The 21,349-nt window shown below is 41.0% G+C and overlaps 3 protein-coding genes and 1 long non-coding RNA gene across 4 annotated transcripts; 1 reads left to right on the top strand and 3 right to left on the bottom strand.

Moving 5' to 3' along the window:
* Positions 1-1,079: 1,079 nt before the first annotated feature.
* naa10 (N-alpha-acetyltransferase 10, NatA catalytic subuni) lies at positions 1,080-4,729 on the bottom strand. The gene is made up of 8 exons (XM_008290595.1): positions 4,552-4,729; positions 4,304-4,402; positions 4,157-4,215; positions 4,037-4,082; positions 3,804-3,919; positions 3,626-3,670; positions 1,790-1,874; positions 1,080-1,628 (listed from the first exon to the last, which is right to left on the bottom strand). The coding sequence occupies exons 1-8, from the start codon at positions 4,570-4,572 to the stop codon at positions 1,446-1,448; spliced, it is 654 nt and encodes a 217-aa protein (XP_008288817.1). The 5' UTR covers positions 4,573-4,729; the 3' UTR covers positions 1,080-1,445.
* Positions 4,730-6,845: 2,116 nt separating this feature from the next.
* LOC103363732 (uncharacterized) lies at positions 6,846-9,648 on the bottom strand. The gene is made up of 2 exons (XR_520512.1): positions 9,562-9,648; positions 6,846-7,003 (listed from the first exon to the last, which is right to left on the bottom strand). It is a non-coding gene; the product is annotated as an uncharacterized LOC103363732 (long non-coding RNA).
* On the top strand, positions 7,029-15,465 carry LOC103363733 (ceramide kinase). The gene is made up of 13 exons (XM_008290592.1): positions 7,029-7,405; positions 9,553-9,648; positions 9,854-9,991; positions 10,127-10,255; positions 10,378-10,441; positions 10,552-10,697; positions 10,777-10,851; positions 10,937-11,089; positions 11,383-11,488; positions 12,313-12,416; positions 14,261-14,457; positions 14,545-14,846; positions 15,014-15,465. Exons 1-13 carry the CDS (start codon positions 7,288-7,290, stop codon positions 15,129-15,131), a joined length of 1,746 nt encoding a protein of 581 aa, XP_008288814.1. The 5' UTR covers positions 7,029-7,287; the 3' UTR covers positions 15,132-15,465.
* Positions 15,466-16,505: 1,040 nt separating this feature from the next.
* On the bottom strand, positions 16,506-21,179 carry LOC103363731 (glucose-6-phosphate 1-dehydrogenase-like). Its single transcript, XM_008290591.1, has 12 exons — positions 20,746-21,179; positions 20,040-20,077; positions 19,806-19,914; positions 19,506-19,723; positions 19,265-19,423; positions 19,021-19,146; positions 18,837-18,930; positions 18,542-18,728; positions 17,550-17,785; positions 17,216-17,292; positions 16,934-17,026; positions 16,506-16,834 (listed from the first exon to the last, which is right to left on the bottom strand). Exons 1-12 carry the CDS (start codon positions 20,872-20,874, stop codon positions 16,744-16,746), a joined length of 1,557 nt encoding a protein of 518 aa, XP_008288813.1. The 5' UTR covers positions 20,875-21,179; the 3' UTR covers positions 16,506-16,743.
* Positions 21,180-21,349: the final 170 nt, after the last annotated feature.

The raw sequence follows: 21,349 nt of genomic DNA, 5'->3' as shown, positions 1-21,349 counted from the left end.
ATATAGGAATATATTCAAGTACAATAAATACAGAAGCATATATTTGACTATAGAAAAACAACCATCAACATTTTGTAGATTTCTAGCAAAACAAAACAAAAACCCACCACAACCATTGCTGCTCTGAAATCCAAACACAGGAAAGATGTGTCATGTGTGAGTCGTGCTCTTTTACACTTTGCGCAAAAAGTGTCAAACGGGCACCGGGGTGTGAATCTGGGTTATTTACAATTTCTGACAAACTGCCAAACTTTCTGAAAGGTCAGTGTGCTTAGTTTTCTCTTATCTGCCGCGTACTTCTCACTCTCTATGGCTTTCCCTTCCTCTAACGGACAGTCGGACAGTGTTGTGAAATCAGCCTAAGAATCCACTACACTGCCATTTTTTTTTTTTTTGGCCGTTTTGCCAAAAAAAGTCGCTTTGATTGAAGTTAGTATATATTGATGGCTAATGTATTACTTGTTTGTCTTCTCGGTTTAAAGCAGAGGCAACTTTTGAACCTTGGAACAGGAATGTTGGAATCTTAAAGCCCAGCTGTACATGAGGATGGTGGTCAGACATTCTTTATAGAAAACAGTTTCATCATTTTGACTTTAGCCTGCGTAGAAAGAATTCCACTTATCTGATGGCATAAGCTTTCATTTATAAACAAATGTATGTATTCTTTACTGTCAGTCCATTCAAGTGTGAGGTTTGCTGCGCACCTTCTGTGAAATAATTGTCTTTCACCAACATGACCACTGGGAGTCACCAGATCTTACGTGTGCGTTTTCACAACCAGGCGGAGGATTTAGCTGTTCACGCCTCACCTGGATGTGTGCAACTGCAACAAGCGCAGCAACTGTAATTAAACAATAACCTATCCATTAACTGTGCAGACAGTGTAATTCCAGGAAGAGCTGATTGTGTCACTTTAACTAGATGGCTTACAACATTTCATTAATGCTATTGCGACATCCTGCAGAATCGAAAACCAACGTGTTTCCACAGTCGTCTCCAGCCGTCGTCAGGCCTCCTAAAGATCTGTGCTGAGAAATAAACCTTCAAAGATCACTTCTAGAAATAACTGACACACCAAGTATTATTTGAAAGATTTATTTGCAGTAATTCTCTTAAATAAATGAGACCAATTTGAGAAGTACACGTTGTCTTCAATCCTCTACACCAGCTTTGGTAATGACAACAGCAATCCAATAAAAACACTGAGACCAGTATTTCTCTTTAGTAATTTACTTTAAGCAACATACTGATTCATATCCAGGTCTCTTTGTTCATCACTGCAGAAAAAAAACAAAAACAAAAAACAAGAATTAAGAAAAATCCAGTGATGGAAATGTTGGAACAGCTTTGATGTACAGTTAGTCTGTAAAGCCAGAGTTAGTGGCAAACGGAGACAAAAAGAGGAAGCGAGGGATGATTTCTTAAAAATGTCTCGGCCTGCAGCGTCATTGTGAATCAGAAGAGGAATCTTTAACGTCTGTGCTTTCTGTCGCCTCGCTAACTTCGCTCAGCTCTTTGCTTTCTCCTCCGCTGTCTCTCTCACTTTCTCTCTCCTGGTCCCCAGACCCTGATGGGCTCTGGCCAGACGGAGCCTCTTGACCAGACACTCGCACTCCAGGTTTCCTCAGCTACAGAAATAAAATAGGACTCACCATCAGAATGTGCTCACTTGAAGTCAGTGGCTTTTGTTTTTTCTACATGACCGCTGAGGTACCACAGGGCTGGTTAAAATCATGCCAGTGTAGCCACATACATAAAAAAAATAAAAATATGTGGAGAATAAAGTTACCTCATCAGCCATGTGGGCCAGGTCTCTCTTCATGGCGTAGGCATCCTCCCCATCTGCATAGTATTTAGGCTCTACTTCACTAATCCTGTGAAGGAGCAACAACAAACCACACGAGTCAGTACAAATATCACTGTGTTGTTTTCCTGTGGGAGGGGAAACCTTAAAGAAGATTTAGACTGAATATTTTAAAAACAGATTTAGGTTTAGACTAAAGATTCTTTTTTACATTTGCTTACTTTTTGGTCAAATAAATACATGAATAAAAAAAATAAGCAGTTACCAATCAGAATTATATTCCTAGCATTGTACAAGAATCTTTAAAACAGTTGGGCTTTGATGGAGGATTTACACTTATGACTAGTTCCCTACAAATATTACGAGTTAATTCTTTAATGCCACTAATATATCAGCTGGTATTCTTTTGTTTTTATATATTACTATGAACGATTTAGAAACGGATCTTTTCTAAACATTTTTTTTTTTTGCTATACACAAACGGAGAAATCGAACTTGTCGACTCTCTCTGGTGTGCAGCAACAGCGACCCTTTCTTTTTTTTTTGTTCCAATGATCCTACAGATGCACATTGAGCACACTTTGCACAAACTGTTGCACACAGCGCACTGCAGAGACGGAGGTGCAAGCATCTGAAAGAGCACAGTCGGAAAAAAAATATTGACACTGCCGAAGCCTGATGAAACACCCCATGTGTTAATTAATGCAAGCGATTTAAAAAAAAAAAGAGTGTTAAATACATTTTCATGAGCTCAGCGCGCATTCATTCACTTTTTGGCACATTTTGCTGCAGGTTTTTTTTTGTTGCTATTTTTCAGTTGAAATATATCAAATACTGATACGTCTGACATTATCCAGGATTGTTTGATATATTTGATAAACCTGGATTGTTGGGTTCTCTGTTTAAATTTGTAAGGTCTGTACCTTACTAAGTTAAGCGCTGTGAGATGATGTAGACTGCACTATATAAATAAAACTGAATTGATCTCTTTCAGATCTACACTCCAATAATTCATTCATTTCACTTTTCTGCAGCTTTCGACTGGAACCAGTTACAAAAAACAATCAAACTCAGTGTATTTATATCTGTATCTTCTTTTAAAAATATGGTGAAACAACTTTTTATCGAGTCCTGTACCTGCTTTTAGTGTATTTTATCTTCAAAGACTTTTATTGTCACATTTTGTTTGTGTATTCTTTTCTTATGGATGTATTGTATTTTCTGCTCTGTGCTGCCTCTTGGCCAGGTTGTTGTTGTAAATGAGAACCTGTTCTCAATTAGCCTACCTGGTTAAATAAAGGAAAAATAAAATAAAATAAAAGCCGCCTGATACGACCACCGCAACAGGGCCCGAGGTCGATAGCTAGACTCTTCTCCTCTGAGGCTCCCTGGTGGTGGAACAAGTTACCAAACTCTGTTTGATCTGCTGATTCCCTCTCAGTCTTTAAGAAAAGACTAAAGACCCAGCTCTTCACTGAACACACTTCACTGCCCACAAACAAACAAACAAACAAACAAACAAACAAAAACCCCTCTTACCGCCCACACAGCCTGCTATTGGCATCACCACGCTATCACACTTGAACTTGTTCTACGGCACTTATCTAGATCATTTTCTCCTGACTAGATCCTTGCTTGTGTTGTATCTGCTCTCAGATGTACGTCGCTTTGGATAAAAGTGTCTGCCAAATGAAACTGTAGAATATATAAACTCATGAGTTTAGTCGTCTCCTTCTACTCATCACCCCAGAATTTCTGAAAGCTGGAGCGATGGACGCATCAATTAATGCACAACAAGTATTATAAATGAAACAGACTTACTGGAATTTGAGTGTGTTTGAGTAGAGGTGCAGGGCTGCTCGGTTGCTGTAGTGGGAAGAAAACATTTTTAAAACTTTAAAAACAGGATCACTAACTCACATGCAGTCTGTATGAACACATTTTTAAAAAAGGAACCTATGACACAATTTATCCACACTAACTAAACAGTGCACAGTACCTTTTACGCACGTGAAGCGAGACATATTTAGCGTTGAAGTTCTCTATCATGGCCCGGCTGGCCTGATCCATCAGCTTTTGAGCCAAACCAAGGCGTCTGTGGGACCGTTTCACTGCCTAAAGGACGCAAAAAGGGTTTTTTTATTTCCCCAGATGAGCCAGAACATGATCTCAGCAGCATAACATTTGTAACACCAATTATAAGGAATCATTTCTTCTCTTGCGCCGACTCACCAGGGAGGTGATGTGTCCATGTGGTACATCATCTGGGTCCTCCTCCCTAAACACAGCAGTACATTACACATGGCTTTTGTTCAAGTGATGTCAAGTCTACTAATGTGATCAGATACTCACATCTTTGCCAGCACATATCCCACAATTTTCCCATTTTCATCCTCTGCGATGTATGAGAGCTGAAACGATGAAAACAAAGAGTGTGAATCAGAAGCGACCGTGACAGGAGCAGGAGGAGGAGGAATGGGAAGCAGCACTGCGGCTCACCTGAGGCCAGGACAAGCCGTGATAGAAATAGTACTTCATCTGGTAGTTTTCTGGAAGACACAGCAGGTTGCAGTGCTGCATGTTCATGAGGTCCTCCGGCTGAAAGAAAGAAAGAAAATGCTCATGACACATCGCTCAAACGCCGAGAGTTGATATTTCGCCTGTTAAAGTGCATCCTGCAGTCAGTGAGGTTAGCTTAGCTTCCAGCAGAACCAGCGTGGCAGCCGACAGAGCTCCAGCTCACTCACCCGCGCGTTTCTGATGTTCATGTTGCTGTCTGGTGTCTTATCAAAACTATAGAAAAAGAAAATAATTATACTACACGCGTGAAACAGGTCATACTAGTCACACCACACAGTTTAAAGAGCTTGTTAGCTAGCTAGCTGTGCCGACTAGCTAGCAGGAAGGGAGGAAGGAGCGTGCGACAATAACGGCGCACGTTTCCGCAACAGCGTGCTGGCGCTTCACAATAAAAGTTCTAAGCTCTGGGACACAAAATGCATTTTTAATAATAAATCGGTTTTATATTAAGTTTATTTAACCTTTTTTTTCAACACATAAAAAACTATACATATGGAAGTAGGGTTGTGCAAAAAAATTTAAGAACATCAGTAAAAACAAAAAAATGAAATGAGCAAGAAATATACAGATGTGCACAACATAATAATAGTGATAAGTGAAACATACAGTCGTCCTCAGATTTATTCACGGCCTCCCATTAAAGAAGGAAAAAACAGCTGTCACTGAAATAAGCTGAAATTGACAAAAGTAATAATAAATAAAATTTTTGTTAAAATCATGACATTGCTTTTGAATTGTGGCTCAACTGAAATATTAAATAAATAACTCTCAATCAGATTTCTGCACCTGTTGACAGGTGTTTTGATTTTGGCTCATCAGCAAAGTGCTCTAATTTGTCTGGGACAGTTTTTTTTCTTTTAAATTATTCATTTAACCACAATTCAACAGCAATGTCTTATTTCACTAAATTATAATTTAGCAAATATTTATTTATTATTACTTTTTTTCAGACTCTAGTTATTTGAGTGACTATTGTGAATTTCTGCCCTTTCTTTAATGGAAGGGTCTGAATACATTTGTCTGTTTTTCTATGTGTGGTCGACTGAGAGCAGTGCTGGTTGAAAAATCTGACAGCAGCAGGAATAAGCTGTGGTATCTCACGTTCACATACTGTGGGTGATTAATATCATATGTATATAAGAAGTATGTTTAGGTGACCTAATTTAGAGGATAATTAAATCATCACAGATTATGACTTTTTATTATAAAACTAAATGCCAAATCCTGAAAAGGGTCATGGAGAAATACGGCCTCCAAAGTTCAAAATGATTCATTATCATCATTATTATTATTATTCTGGTAGATTATTCGTAGCAACTGGACTTGCTTGAGTTCCTTGAAGACGTTTCACCTCTCATCCAAGAGGCTTCATCATTTCTGACTGACTAGTTGGGAGTTCCAGATACTGACATCCTAAGGGGCCATTAACACCTGAGTTTGGGTTTCAATTGGGGGTTTGTTGCTCCTCCCCCTCATTATGTGAGTCGTTAGTGCTCCTCCTGCCACAAAGGGGTTTGTTAGGGTCCTTTGTGGCTATAGGTGTGAATGCGGTTTCATCTTCCTGGGGAGAGTTCTTAAGACTGAATTGTAAACAGGTGAGAGGTGATGCCTCAGACCTCCACCTCTGTTGAGGGATGGTCTTTCCAGTTTGACATAGATGGCTTCTTTCACCCCTCTGTCAAACCATCTGTCCTCCTTGGCCAAAATCTGTACATCACTGTTCTCAAATGAGTGTCCTTTGTCCTTGAGATGCAGGTGGACTGTTGAGTCCTGTCCTGAGGAGGTGGCTTGTCTGCAAAACATCCCTATTAGTCCAAATACACAACAGCAACCTGTAAAACTTGTATTAATTTCTTGATATAATCAATATTGTTCCACAATTTACTTCAAAAAAAAAAAAAAAAGCTATCAAAAACAAATTCTCTGGATTTTTTTGTCTTAATTTTTAGTGATAAAAAAAGTTCCTGACCTGTGATTTGATTCACAAATTGAGGTCCTGTTGTGTTTTTAAAAGATAATCCCTGTCACTGCAGAAACACTGAGCCTTTTGTTTCCAAAGTCCCAACAATATCTATAGATTCTGATGTAAATGAAATAGCTTTATGTTGGACTAAGATAACACATTATAATACTGTCAGCCTCGCTAATCCTTTATCATACAATGATCTGAACTTATTATATTAGATACAAGTTAAAACATTGGACTATTCACCATTAAAATGAGTCTATTTATCTTAAAAAATAAAAATAAATAAATGCAACAAAGTGTAAATTTAGTTGGACACCTGATTCCATATAACTGACCAAATTAAATATATGTATGTGTCTGTTGGAAACCTTTAAAGTTGTTCGAGTAATCGTCAACCAGGCTCTTCTCTAAATGAAGCTGGTTCCTTAATCATCACCAGAGCTTCTTGAAGCTAATTCCAAGTGAATAATCATTAATTAGTCAGTCACGCTCTATATTTAATCATTCATTGGTCCACGGTCCATGTAGAAAATAGCCAAACAGGTTCACTCCAACACTCCCAGTAATTGGCCACAGCAGTGCAGGTAAACCTTCTGTCATCCAATCAGAAGCGCAGCATGCAAATGAGGCAGGTGTCACAGAGATAGGGGCTGTAGAGGAAACACACACATATGTTTAGAATAACACCGAGGCGGCGTCTTCAACATTTCACAGGAAGGATGGTCTTTAAAAAAAAATTATTCTAATAATAAAATAATAATTTCCGGGTCCGTTCAGAGGGAGACGAACACGTCCACCTGTCAGAGGAGGACTCGGGGGCGCTGATAACCAGATCAACCTGCTGCTGCTGCTGCGAAATGTGAGAAAATGTAAAAGTTCAGGGTGTAAAATGTGATCAGTAAAGAGGGAGTGTGACTGAGATCGCTTATTCCGGATGGATCTGAAGCTGGAGTCAAGTTTGTGGGTCGGAAACAAAAGATACCGAGCGGTGCTGACAGGATGGCACCTCAAGTGGACCGAGGTGGATAAGAAGAACCGCGACAAGAAGACAGGTGAGCGCACTCTGGCAGATATGAGTCTGTAAAACGCTGCAGGCTACAGGTTGCTTTTTAAATATGTCTAATAAATATGTGCACATGCAGGATCACTGTGACTTGTTTAAAGCCACAAGTCTGTTTCCTGTCTGCATTGACACAAACAGGACTGTATTCGTTGTTTAGTAAGTAGCCAAGGAAACTAAAAACAACAGTCACTGCATCTGATGTGCTGCTAATTTAGGGAGGGGATGTTTTAATGGAGCCTTTAAGTGGCTGCAGAAAACGTGAAGAACGAGTTGAGCAGCACAAACAAGACAGTTTACTGAAAACAAAGGCGATGGAGGACACACACACACAATCACACACACACTCCTTGCAGTAGATTCTAATCGAGTACAGGGCTTGTTCTGCAACTATCAAACTTTTCTTCATTCCGATCACTGAAACTGCCTGTCGTCCAACAATAAAAACAAAAAAGAGGAGAAAAAGGGGAATGTGAAGAAGTGAAAAGCGTTTCCTGGAATCTGTTGTCATCACACAGAGAAACACACAAACAAAACAAAACCATAAGCCAAAGAAAGAAAAGATAAAAACAGGAAAGCAACAGGTTTCAGTATATATCTGCCTGCGAGTCTTCCTGGTGACAACATATTAGAGAGTATTGTCAAAATGGAACATTTCTACTCTGGAACAACTTATTCCAGATCCTCAACTCCCTACTTGATTTAAATATATAGTAATAATATATAAACAATAACTTCCTCACTGCAAGAATAATTAAGCATCAAACTAATGAGTCCAGCTCAAATCCAAATGTCCTGACAACACTTTATTACTGCTGTATATTTTTTAAACACAAGACAATGATCTAGAGTCAACATTTCAGTGTCTTAATAAACCATCACCATGAAAATATAACACCACAGTGGAAATATGTGTGTGTACCACTGAAAAGTATTGTTTTTTAAATTAAACAGGCCTTTCAGAACTGTTGTGACCATGACTGCCGCGTAAGCCCACTCATTCATTAACTTAAAAACATGCATGTTTGAATATTTATTCTAAATAATTATGTAGATGTTAGGAGACGATGTAAAATAGCTACAGGTAGCCGACTGGAGCTTCTGTTGGTGTGGTAATTCTTTACAAATAGGAGATTTAAAACGTGCCTTCTTCTTAGCTCAGTTACACCACGCTATCCGATAAGAGAACTTATATTTGGTCGAATTTAGAAGTATTTTGATCATGAAAAACAATTTTTCCTATTAACTTACTTACAGCAGTGTCCCATTCTGACACTGTCAGGATGTCCCGTATTAACAACATCCTACAGGTTTGGTGGTGCACTAGCAGATTTGCATTTTGATCTATAATTACATCCCATTACAAAATAAGTTGGAATAAAGTGGTACAGTTTTGTTGTCAGAACTCTCATTTTCGTTACCACTGTGATTCTTGGAATAAGTGTCACTTCACAAGATGAAACATCTACATTTCTAACATGACACCCATGTGGACTTTTTTTCTTTATCAGATTCCTTTTCAGCAACACATAAGCATTGCTTTGTGGTTATTTGATGTACTCCTTGATCATTGCAAAGCATCCTAATGTGCCAGGTGTTTCATTTTAACAATAGTCACCCTACATGTTTTAACTAAACACGGCATCAATGTGAGCTTTAAACCAACAGCCCGATCTGATTTATCATACAGAGCTGTAGCCTACACCCTTGACAATGACCCCCGCTGGTTTAAGGTGTGCCAGTGAGCCAGCGTGCACAACAGGTGTTTTTCATGGCAGACATTTGGCAGATATAACACAAACAGTGGTTTTATTCAAATATCCCAGTGGGATACATTATACACCAGTGGCCTGAATCTGAAGCAGCTGAAAGAAATTCTGCTCTACGCTGATTTCATTTCTTTTACTTCCTACCGTCTGCCGTCAAATGCCTTCCTTGAAGAACATCTCAAAGACAGCCTTGACAATGAAACAGCTGACTGGGATGTCCCCATTATTTGCCTCCATAGCAAGTTAAAAGCAAAAAGTATCCCCTGTGAGGAAGGTTTGCAGTTGTTCTAGGGCTTAAAATAGTCTATTAATTGTACACAATGGAGCATGTTCAAGGAAGTTTTTTTTCACCGTGTATGTGTGATTAAAGTTTCAGTACCTGTGGCGGAGGTGGTTGGCGTGGAGGAGGGTCGGGTGGAGATCCTGCCCCAGAAGTCAGTTGAAGACACAGACAAAGATTTCACAGGTGGGGATTCTCAGGTGTCACCGCTGTCAAATAAATAAATGATAACATGGCCTGAACTATTGTACGTCTTGAGCCGCTGAGTTTTAAATGACACCAGAATAATACGAATACATATATGGCTTCGCTGCTCTCGCCCAGAGAGCAGCAGTTGATGTTGTGGTTTTACATCATGGTTTCAATTTCTTTATCTGTCATCTTCCTGCAGTTTTCTACGTGAAGCGTAGCAGCGGTGGGGGTTCCGGTGGGTTGCTATGGAGACTGGGCCGGACCCAGTTCAGCTGCCCCAGTCGGGTTCTTCGAGACCAGTGGACGAAACACCTGAGGGCCGCTCTGAAAACTCACAGTAGGGACGAATAATAGGACAAGGCACTACGCTGACATTCTGATTTTGACAATCTTTTACTCTTAGATTTAACTACTTTTAACTGCATGTCGGAGGTCTTTCCCAAACCTGGAATATTCCAAATGTATCTTCCAGGTCCGTTGCGTCCACATAGACTGTTGGTGTTCATCAACCCGTTTGGAGGAAAGAAAAAAGGAAGACAGATCTACCATTCTCTGGTTGCTCCTCTTTTTGAACTGGCTGGTATCAGCTCTCATGTAATAGGTAAAAAACTTCTGTTGTCTGCTTTGTTCCTCATGCAAATACTCGATGCTCTTCCAGGTACAATCTTATTATCTGATGTGTGATTAATGATTTTCTGTGTAATCACAATATTTACTGTTTAGTGACTGAGCGGGCGAACCAGGCCAGAGACCATCTCCTGAAGAAAGACCTGACGGGCTTTGATGGGTAAGCACCATCAGCACCACAGAGTAAATAGTGTGGCAGGAGACCATTATACCAGCTAAGCTTGCTGGGAGGCGCTTTCATAACAGAAACTCTTGTGTTTGTTTATACAGTGTGGTGTGCGTGGGCGGGGATGGCATGTTCAGCGAATTACTTCACGGTTTGGTCGGGCGGACACAACAAGAGGCAGGCCTTTGTGAGAATGATCCCGCTGTCGCTCTGCAGCCTTGTCCGCTTCACATCGGCATCATCCCTGCAGGTTGCCGAGCGTTCATAAAGCGACGTCGTCAGATGTAGAGCCATGATGCCCTCATTCTGATGCGTTCTGTCTCTTGCAGGCTCTACAGACTGTGTGTGTTACGCCACTGTGGGAGTGATAGACCCCGTTACTTCAGCCTTGCACATTATCATCGGTTCGTTGTTTTTTAAAATCAAGATCAACTTTAAGCACCATAATTAGCCAGCAATGCCCTCTTGATTTCCCACAATACCTTGCAGGAGACTCCCAGCCTTTGGATGTGTGTTCAGTTCATCATTCCTCCGCTCTGGTGCGATACTCTGTGTCTCTGTTGGGCTATGGCTTCTATGGGGACGTACTGGCTGAGAGTGAAAAACACCGCTGGATGGGGCCTCTCAGATACGACTATTCAGGTCTGGACTGACGGTTCATTTAGGGAACAGAAATGACTTCATGCTGTCTTACATTACATGCTGTTAGATTATCTTTATTTATTTTAAGGTTAAGAGTGAAAAAAAAACAAAACAACATCCTGAAACTGCAACCGATAGCGCTTTGACCAAGATGAAAGGTCTTAATGTGACCCATATGTTCCTTTTTTTTGTACATTTTATGCAACAAACCCACAGCGTATGTTCCCTTTTTAGAATGTGGCGCACAAAACTGATGTACATTATTAGCTTACCAAATGTTTTCCTTTGTGCAGGCACTATGGTGTACCTGAGCAACAGAAGCTACTCCGGCACAGTGAAGTATCTACCAGCGGACCCACTGCTCTCCAGCCCCAGAGATAAAACACGCTGCCTCGCAGGGTAAAACGCAGACAGTTTCATTTCATATACAAGAAAGAAAGAAAGAAAGAAAGAAAGCTTACAGTGTGCACACTAGACCACACTCATGGTGGTGCTTCAGTACCATAAAACTTTCAGACTGTGTGTTATCTGTTGTGCAGATCTACTTCCCTGTTCTCATAATGTCGTTTCTCATCACCTGTGTTTTTTCTTCTGTACATTTCCTGCATCACAGAGGTGAATTTAACCATTATTCCCTCATTGTGTTGTGGCTGGGACTTAGCGATGCAATGTGGCAACAAATGTCAACCCAACAATACAACCACAAGGGTAGTGTTCAAGATAAGGTGAACGTTTTGGAGGAAGTCCATAATGACAACTGCAATTCAAATAATTCTGCCTCTCAGTTTTTTTTGAGTCCTAATCAAAGTAATCTAAGGATGATTTGCTCCACGTGCAACTCTAAACCTTTTTAATTAGAAAGAGAGAAAGTTGTCTACGTGAGTTACATCATTGTTATTGAAGCGGCAGGGAAATGGTTCAAATTCACAGTTTGAGACACGACTGTAACTGCCACCACCCGCAGCGAGGACTCAGGTGTTGGTTGCACCTCAAGGAGGGTAGGAAAGCATGGCAAGAGGAACTTGATCTAGATGAAAGGTGAGCCTTGGCCTCCTGTTAGAGTGTGCAGAGCCTTAGTCTTTGTCTGAGGCCGCCGCTTCTGGCTGTCGGCACATGGTTTATAATGCTCTTATGAATGGGTGTCAAGGTCGAGGAGCTTGTTATTTCACAGACTTCAAGCAGAGTGATTTTCTGTTTCTTGTGTCGTATGTGTGTGTGTTTAGGTGCGGTGTGTGCTCCAGAAGCACAGAGAGACTTTTCCCCCATTCATCAGACTCAGGCTCCCTGTACAGCTCCCACTTCAGTCAGTTCAGCACTGACTCCGAAGGTAACAACGCAGATGCAAATACAAGTACAGCGTTCTTGCATGTTTTGCATATTTCATCCTATTTGTCACATGTCTTGCATACTGCAAAGCGGTCTCTTTTGGCTTGTGATCCCTTGAAATCAGGTCAAATTGTCAGGATTTACACGCTGACCGCAGTGCAAATCTTCTTAATCGTCTTAATTTAAATGGGGCTAAAGAGGTGACGTCATCCAAAGCTTCACAAGAAAATTAACAAATATTAGAAAAAGTGAAAGAACCCTTTTGTAGCAGAAAAACGTTATTTCTCCTCCTCTTTTAGAATCATCAGCTCATGAGCTCTGGGGCAGCGGCCTCCTAAGGGAACCACTGTTTTACGTTACTGTCTGAAGTATACACTATGTTTAACACTTTGCAGAGACTATTATATATTAGTTTTTACTTTTGAACCCTCCAGACAGTCCTTGCAGTCCCTGATGTACCATTTTATCTGGAAAATTAACCAAATCTAAGTGTAACATCATAACATTTCATCAAAACTACTTTATTCTACATGTATCATTTAACATTTTGGAAAAAATAAATTATTTAACCTCACCAGGTTTGGTAAAAAAAAACAAAAACATACCATTCTGTGCTCCTCAGTGCAACCGTGAAGCCATTAGTGACTCTGCTGTGACCAACAGTCATGTGGCAAAGATTAGGCGACTTTAGATGTAGTAAAACATCTATAGTATGTAGAGTCACCTTTTTTTTTTTTCATTGGTAACACCTGTGGGCACTTGGGAAAATGTTGGACATGTTGATACCAAGGTTTTTCAATTTTTGTAAAGAAAATACTTTAAGAAATTTAACTTTTTCCTCATTCTAATGCAGGGGTGTCGAACTGCGGTCCTTGAGGGCCGCAATCCTGCATGTTTTAGATGTTTCCCTCTTCCAACACACCTGATTCAAATGATCAGCTCATCATCAAGCTCTGCAGAAGTCTGATAACGATCCTGATCATTTGAATCAGGTGTGTTGGAAGAAGGACACATCTAAAACATGCAGGATTGTGGCCCTCGAGGACCGGATTTCGACACCCCTGTTCTAATGATTTCTGGTATTATAATTGTGCTGGCAGCCATGGTTTTGCTGTTCCCATATACAGTCGTCCTCAAATGTGTTCATACCCTCCCGTTAAAGAAGGAAAAAACAGCTGTCACTGAAATAAGTTGAAAATTTGAAATACAAATTAAATGGGAATCATAATATTGCTTTTGAATTGTGGTTCAACAGAAATAGAAAAAAAAGAAACAAACAATAAAAAAAGAACAAGCAAACAAGCATGATGGGACCCGTAGACTAATATTTAGTTGAACAACCCTTTGAACCAATCACTGCAATCAAGTGTTTTCTGTAACTCTCAGTCAGACTTCTGCACCTGTTGACAGGTATTTTGGCCCACCGCTCATCAGCAAAGTGCTCTCATTTGTCGGGGACAGTTTTTTTATTTTTTTTAACCACAATTCAAAAACACTGTCTTATTTCACTAAATTAGAATTTAGCAAATATTTATTTATTATTACTTTTTTTCAGTTTCGAGTTATTTGAGTGACTATTATGAATTTTGCCTTTTCTTTAATAGAAGGGTATGAATACATTTGACTGTAGGTGCAGGACTTCATATTGCAGTGAAAATGAGAGAAAATGTGACGGGAGCAAGAAATGTTGAGAAACTGCTTGACATTCAGAGGGTTCATAAGAATTTAGTATTTTTGGGTTATACTGTTACTGTCATGGACTAGTAGTACGGCCCTTGTCAGAAGTATCTGTGATGCTTTTTTTTAAAGTAGCATTGTCTCTTTGTTTTTGTTTTTTGTCCTCAGGTGAGTGGGTGAGCGTCGAGGGCAGGTTCAGGTGCCTCTCTCTGACTTGCATGTCCAGCTCATGTGCCAGGAGTCCTCAGGGTCTTTCTCCGTCTGCTCACCTGGCGGACGGAACAGGGGACCTCATCCTCGTATGGGACACTCACCCTCTGAGCTTCCTCAAGTTCCTCTACAGGCACACGAGCACGCAGGACCAGGTTTGGGGATTGTCACGTAAATAACCAAAGCTGGACTGAGAAAGTTTAAAAAACTGCTTGACCCAATCTCTGTCCCTCTATTTCTAGTTCGACCTGCCCTTCGTAGAGGTCCACCGCGTGAAGGCGGTCCGTTTCTCTGTGCCGTCTGGCAGAGAGGAGCAAGAATATGAAGAAATTGGAGGGCTCAGCAGCGAGACAGATGGAGAGAGAGAACATGTGGACACTGTAAGCAGAAATGGATCTCAGCAGCACCTGGCAGAGAGAGCCACGACAAACGAGCAGAAAACAGCGACCCCCTTCCTGTGTGGTCTGTGCTGCAAAAAATCTCCTGCCGTGTCGGTGTGGAACTGCGATGGAGAGATTCTGCCGTTCACCGAGATCCTCTGCAAGTAAGAAACCCAACCTGTTGCGTTTTGGGCAGTCTTATACTGTATTAACCTTTCGCTGTTATAAATGACATTGAATACTAATTGAAGTTCAGTAATTCACCAGAAAAATAGTGCAATTTTTTTGTGTTTTTGTCATCAGTGTTGTATTTTGTTGTGTTCACACTCAGGATTCATGGCCAGTTGGTGCGTCTATATGCCCGGGGCATCGAAGACAGAGCCGCCGTACACAACAGCCAGGAGAGGGACGAGTGTCGAAGGATGTGCATCCCAAAAAGTCTCACCTAAATTTTGGATAATGGAGGAAAAAAACCCTGAAGAATAGCGTCTATATGGCGATGCTAATTAATTTAAAGAATAACCAGCCGCACAATCTGTCATGGCCAAAGAGTTCCTAATATTTCAGATGCTTTTATACATTTTCTCATTGTAATAATGAAAAAATATCTATTTATTCTGAAACGTGTGTGTGCTTGTCGAACACTATTCTTTAAAAACACTGTTTAATAAACTCTACAATTATCTGTAGTGCAGGTGGTTTTGCACAAAACTTATTTAAAGGTCCCATATGGTGAATTTTTTTTTTATTGTGTTTTGTGGTTGTTCTAAACTTGGTGATGTAAAATAAAAGCTGTTAAGATATGAAGATGTTTACTTCTGATGTTCCTCAAGTTGACAGCAGCAGCTCTAAAACCAGAGGTTATGGAGAGTTACAGAAAACTACCGTATACAATAAAAAGGTTGACCCTTTTATGCTTCTGTGCTTTATTGTTGCCAACCTTAGTTCACAAGTGCAGTTTTTCTTTGAAACTCATCCCAAAAAAAGCATCATTTGTATTGTACAGAAACAATCAAGCAGTAGGAAACTAAACTAAACTGGATTATAAATCAAAAACATTTTAAAAGTTATCTTCACTCTAAGTGTCTCCCATACTAATTGATTATTAATGCATCACAGTGTATTTGAAATCATAAGGGAAGTGGGAGAAAGACGGAAAGTACAATAGTGCCAGAGGCAAAGTTGTTTAAACACATGTTTGTCCTCGCTGTACTTCCGACAGCCCTTCGAGTACAGTGCACACTGCTCAGTGTGTAATAAATTGTGTATGTGGTTCCAGTTAGGCCACACTCCTGGTAGAGACAAAGTGACAAGACACAACATCAATCTGGAGCAGGCAGGTAACAGAAATCAAACTCATTGTAATGTCAATTGTTATAAAAAATAATGTTAAAACTCATTCGTACATCGTGAGAGGTTAATATAATGTTAATAACAGTAACGTACAGTTTTGATTTGAAGTTAGCTGACGACACCTACCTGGAAGTTGTTCTTACCTGAAGCAGGACATTTAAATGTGTCTCCTTTATGGCCTATCATGGGAAGCACCTGTTCATACAAACCAGACCAACAGGTCCTTCTGGTACTATCACTACTTGCCGTTGCTTTATGCCATCATCACCATAGTTCAGTGATGACTAAACACAGGCCCGCTGACAGCAGAGAGCAAGCTCATAGTCGTAACACTCACAGTGTCGCTATGACGACATTGTAATTTCATACATCCGATAATATCACATTGAATGCTGTTTTTCCTGCTCTACAAGTTTCACATAGGCCACAGTTGTAGGCGTTTACAATGCTTTTTAAAGAAAGTGCAGGCAAAAGAGTGAATCATGATTTATTCAGAAATGTCAGATTTACAGGTCGGATCAAGCTGTTACAGGTTTTGTTCAAACTACACATTCATTCTGGTATGATTGGGGGTAAAAGGTGGTTTCTTTTGTACATGCAGACAAAATCAAAGCGGTACAGCAGTGACTGTGTTTTATTGTGTGTAAACGTTCTTACAGTGGTGTTAATATTTTCACAAGCGTGTGTGCATGTGTGTGACAGAAAGCATCAGGCTGTGTGGGGCTGCACCCACTTGTATGTTCCCTCATAGCGGAATCCGGCCTTCTTTACCAGATCGTCTGCTTCGCTCGGGCCACGACTGTAGTGCCGAGAAATGCAGAGGAAGAAGGAGGATGTGTTCTGTGCAAAGGATAATGTGGATTGTGGATTTATTTCTTTCTCATAAAGCAGAGTTTACCTTCCATACGTGTAAGGAATAGGGCTCGTCTTCTCGCCTTCTATTTGGTGGAGGAGGGGGGTAAAGATCCTCCAGGCCTCCCGCAACTCATCACTGGGACAGAAAAGAGCAGCAATTCAGATGGAAATACAACTTCCCAACAAGTTATCGATGACCTTTTATAACAAAACTACCACTAAGTGCTGAGAAATCTGGTTTATGTACATATCTTAAAATCTAATATTTGGTGTGACAAGTGACATCTTTTCTCAGTGAGCTTTGACAGTAAACAATACAACCAACCTGCGGACAAAGTGCATCTGATTTCCACAGAAGACATCCAGTATCAGTCTCTCATAAGCGTCTGGTAGCTTCACGTTCTACAAATAGATGGAAACTGTTGAAACTGCATACATGCTTACGTCAGGGTCAGTAACCCACAGTATGTTAATACAAGGATTAGACAAATAACTTTAAAAAAAAAAACCTCCGCCACAAAAATGAACTGCAGCTTCATATTGTGTTACATTTTTTACAAACTTATTTGGTGCAGCTCTATACCTCCACTCAAGATACAATATAAATACATAAAGAGGGACTACATTGACTTCTTTGAGTTGAATGAGCCTATGAGCACCTTGTATCTGCTCTTGTAGGTGAGGTCCAGCTCCGTCTCCTCTGGGCTGAAGTAAACTCCAGGCCTCTTGGTCATCATCTTCAGGTAAATGGCTTCGTCTGGCTGGACTCGCACCACCAGCTCGTTCCTCTGACAGCGCTCTCCGAAGATGTCTCCGGGCACGTCGGTGAACTGCAGACGAACCTCTGCTTTACGCTCGTTTAGAGCTTTTCCACAGCGCAGGATGAAAGGAACTCCTGATGGATGGAAGGAATGTATGGATGAATGGAGAAGTGTGTCAGGGAGAAAATCAGAGACGAGTCAGAAAATTTAGACTGAGAAAGACGTGTGGAATAAAGTAGTGATAGACTGACGTGGGTTTTCCGTGGGGCCAATACCGATGTTGATTACTGTTAATCAAGAAAGGCCTGTAACCGATATTTGGAGTCGATATGAATTACATGTAATGTTTTAACAGCATGTGATAGCGGGGAACCTGTCATTCATAACTAGGCTTCCTCATTAATGACTTTAACTGAATGTGTAAATTAGAAATAGGAGGGATTAAATTAAGATGTTCTCTTCTGTTTATGTGGGATCAACTGATATTGATAATTTGGTCTCCTGCACTTAAGTCTGCTGTTCTTCTCTGTTTTCTTAATCTTTTATTATTACATCACTTCTATTGGTCACAAAGGTCAATATTTTAAAGCATTATTAATTATTGTTTTCCATAGTCTAGCCGCTAGCCGTTAGCATATCCTTAGCCGCTGTGAGATCAGCCAGTTTCCTAGTTTGTGGCAACGACTTGTGTTTCTTGTTGAGTTTTCAGACCACACATTGACTGAGGTGGCTGCATCACACCTGAGGTCGTGCTTTTAGTTTATCAATAATCTGCTAATAAAAGAATAATGATACCGACAATCAGAAAAATGTAAAATGCTGGCCGCAATAACCAGTCAGGCCAGAATCAGTCTATTCCTAAAACAAAGAAAGCTGGACTATAGTCTCACCATCCCATCTTTCATTCTGGACGTAGAGCACTGCAGTGGCAAACGTTGGCGTGCAGGAGCCTTTTGGTACGGTGGGATCATCCAGGTAACCCAGCTTGGAGTGTCCCTCACCCTCGGGATCTCCAACATACTGCCCGAGCACCACATCTGACATGGTAACAGGAGCGATAGACTTCAAAACCTTCACCTACAGCACATAATAAAAAAAAACACACACACACAGGATTGCAGGCAACTGGAAGTCTAATCATTACGGACAATACATAAGATCCCGTCATCCAATCATTGATGTTACCTTTTCGTCTCTCACGTCATCTGGGCTGGTGGAAGCCGGTTTCTCCATTGCAACCAAACAGAGCATCTGGAGGAGGTGGTTCTGCATGACATCACTGCATTAAGAGGAAAGGACTGGAATCATTGCAAGTTTCCAGTCTAACAATACCAGTTTTTCATATTTATCTAAAGAAACATTCTCTCACCGAATGATACCAAAGTCATCAAAGTATCCTCCGCGGCCCTGGGTGCCAAAAGGCTCCTTGAAGGTGAGGACAACACAGGCCACACTGTTCCTGTTCCATATGGGTCCAAAAATGCGATTTCCAAACCTAGAAGTGGAAAAAAAATAACATACTTCCATAACAAAATAGAGGATGGAGAAGATGATGGGTAATGAGAACTCCTTTGGATTTAAACCTGAGCCAAAAATGGGGGTATTGAGTTTACCTGAGCACCATGAGGTTCTGGACCATCTCCTTTCCCAGGTAGTGGTCTATGCGGTAGATTTGATCTTCAGCGAACAGGGAGGAAAGGTGGGCCGACAGCTCCTGTGAGCTCTGGAGGTCGCGACCGAAGGGCTTCTCAACAATTACCCTGTTCCAACCTCTGTCACAAACACAGCTGATTAGAATAATGTGATCTAACAGGATGTTAACCACAGACTTTCAAGGACCAAACAGATACAAACTTGCTGCTCATGCAGTGGTTTCTGATGTTGGTGCTGACATGGTGGTAGACACTGGGCGGCAGAGCCAAGTAGAAGAGTCGGTTGGCGCCGGCTCCTCCAGGCAGAGATGACAGCAGGTGGTTGAGTTGGTCGAAGGAGCTGCCGTCGTCATACCTGCCGCTCAGGTAGGAATTCTTACTGAAGAAGGCTGATAGACAATCACTGTCTTCATCAGTAACCTGAAGGAAATGTGGAATGATTTCTGAGAGTTCACTCCAAATAATGCATGATCCTGCCAAGAAGAAACCTTAAACCTACTACCTTCATATGAGGCAGACATGCAGCCTTGATGTCCTCCACAGTCAGGTTAGAGCGGGCAAAACCCACAAAGTATGTGTCATCTGGGAGCAGGCCATCTCTGAATAACCACCTAGACAACAGAACAGTCAGTCAAAAGCTGTAATGCAGAACACTTTGGTTAAGGTTCAAACTATTCCTAAATATGATGTAAATAAACAACTTCTGCTCTGTGTGTGCTGCAGTTTCTTTACTCACCACAAAGTTGGATAGATCTTCTTTTTAGCAAGATCTCCCTGTGCAAATAATACAAATTTAAAAAAAAGATCTGATTAAGAACCCTCACGGCTAATCACTGCGAGAGCAAAGAATCATTCGAGAGTCCAAAGTCAACTTTGAAAATAAGTGGACACAGTGGAGTGACCTGAGTGGATCTGTTGAGCAACACAAAATCAAAAACTAACCAGACCATAAGCAAATTTGAACACACCCTCTTTGCAGGACGCTGAGATAACGCAAAATGTAAACAAATTGCTGGTTATGACAAAAAGAAGAGAACATCAAATGACTGCTGGTTTTGGAAATGTCCCAGCTCAATAGCAGGGGCAGTTAGTAAGTTTCTGTTACAAAATGTTTCCCTTTTTTTTGGTGCTTGACAAAGGAAAAAGTAGATGCAGCACATTTTAGCCAACATGTGCTCATACACTGGCTTTCATGCTCCGATTACAACACTGCAATATTCCCCAGTCGGGCTTTGTGCCACCTCTGCTGGGCCCCTGTCACTTCCAGCACTCCACTAAAACTGTTTGGAATTTGGTGCAAAACAAAGTCTAAATAGAACAAGTGCTCCCACAGCTACCAAGACATCATGAAAGAGTTATAAGGAGGAATTGCACCATGTCTCATTTTAAAAACAGAAGGCGTTATTTTTGTCATGCTGTAACAATTTCAAGTTTGTACTCACAGACGCTCCCAGTATGATGAATATGTGAGCATTGGAACGACTTGACTGCTCCTCTCCATAGAGCTCCTTCCTGAGCTGTCCAAACACTTCAGAACGAGTCAAAGGCTCAGTGCTCATCTTCTGGTCCATCTGCTGTCAGTCTGTCCCCACTGTGACCACTCATTTCCCTACAGCTATACTGCACACATTGTATGGTGAAATTTCAGTTGTCATCCTTGCCTTGCACAAAAAAAACTCAGCGACTCTGTGCTGCCACCTGTTGTTACAAAGAAAAAACTGCTTTCCTGTTATCGCTTCCTCGTTAACCTACAGCACATTATGTCTTTACTTTAACCCCTGTAGTGCAGCGAGTTGCGTGTAAAACATTCCATGCAAGAGTGAAATCTGCACATTCCATCAGATCAGGTTTGTCGATCCTATTCATTCACTGAAACTCGCATTTCAAGACGAGGGCGAAGCAGTTGGCAGGAATGCATCTTGCTCCTGAACCACTCCTCAGAAAAATGTTGCGCAAACATTAACAGGTGCCTTCAACAAAGAAAGTCCTAGCGCTTTGTTGCAGGTGGCGATCGTATCAGCGCACGACCTTTGACACGGAAGTCCT

This window comes from Stegastes partitus, unplaced genomic scaffold (assembly GCF_000690725.1).
Source record: "Stegastes partitus isolate 25-593 unplaced genomic scaffold, Stegastes_partitus-1.0.2 Scaffold686, whole genome shotgun sequence".
NCBI lineage: Eukaryota > Metazoa > Chordata > Actinopteri > Pomacentridae > Stegastes > Stegastes partitus.
The sequence above is the reverse complement of the archived record's forward strand: the minus strand, read 5'-3'. Positions and strand labels throughout refer to the sequence as shown.

Bases quoted from the DNA above. Each gene is read 5' to 3' on its own strand.
- naa10 (XM_008290595.1), bottom strand. From the start codon at position 4,572: ATGAACATCAGAAACGCGCGG. The intron at 4,216-4,303 runs GTGAGCCGCAGT...TCATCGTTTCAG, and splicing joins ACGGCTTGTCCTGGCCTCAG to CTCTCATACATCGCAGAGGA. The intron at 3,671-3,803 runs GTACTGTGCACT...TTCCCACTACAG, and splicing joins TCGCTTCACGTGCGTAAAAG to CAACCGAGCAGCCCTGCACC.
- LOC103363733 (XM_008290592.1), top strand. From the start codon at position 7,288: ATGGATCTGAAGCTGGAGTCAAGTTTGTGGGTCGGAAACAAAAGATAC. The intron at 10,442-10,551 runs GTAAGCACCATC...TTGTTTATACAG, and splicing joins GACCTGACGGGCTTTGATGG to TGTGGTGTGCGTGGGCGGGG. The intron at 10,852-10,936 runs GTTCGTTGTTTT...AATACCTTGCAG, and splicing joins AGCCTTGCACATTATCATCG to GAGACTCCCAGCCTTTGGAT.
- LOC103363731 (XM_008290591.1), bottom strand. From the start codon at position 20,874: ATGGACCAGAAGATGAGCACTGAGCCTTTGACTCGTTCTGAAGTGTTT. The intron at 19,147-19,264 runs GTAAACTCAATA...TTCCACTTCTAG, and splicing joins CAGAACCTCATGGTGCTCAG to GTTTGGAAATCGCATTTTTG. The intron at 17,027-17,215 runs GTTGGTTGTATT...TTTCTGTCCCAG, and splicing joins CAGATGCACTTTGTCCGCAG to TGATGAGTTGCGGGAGGCCT.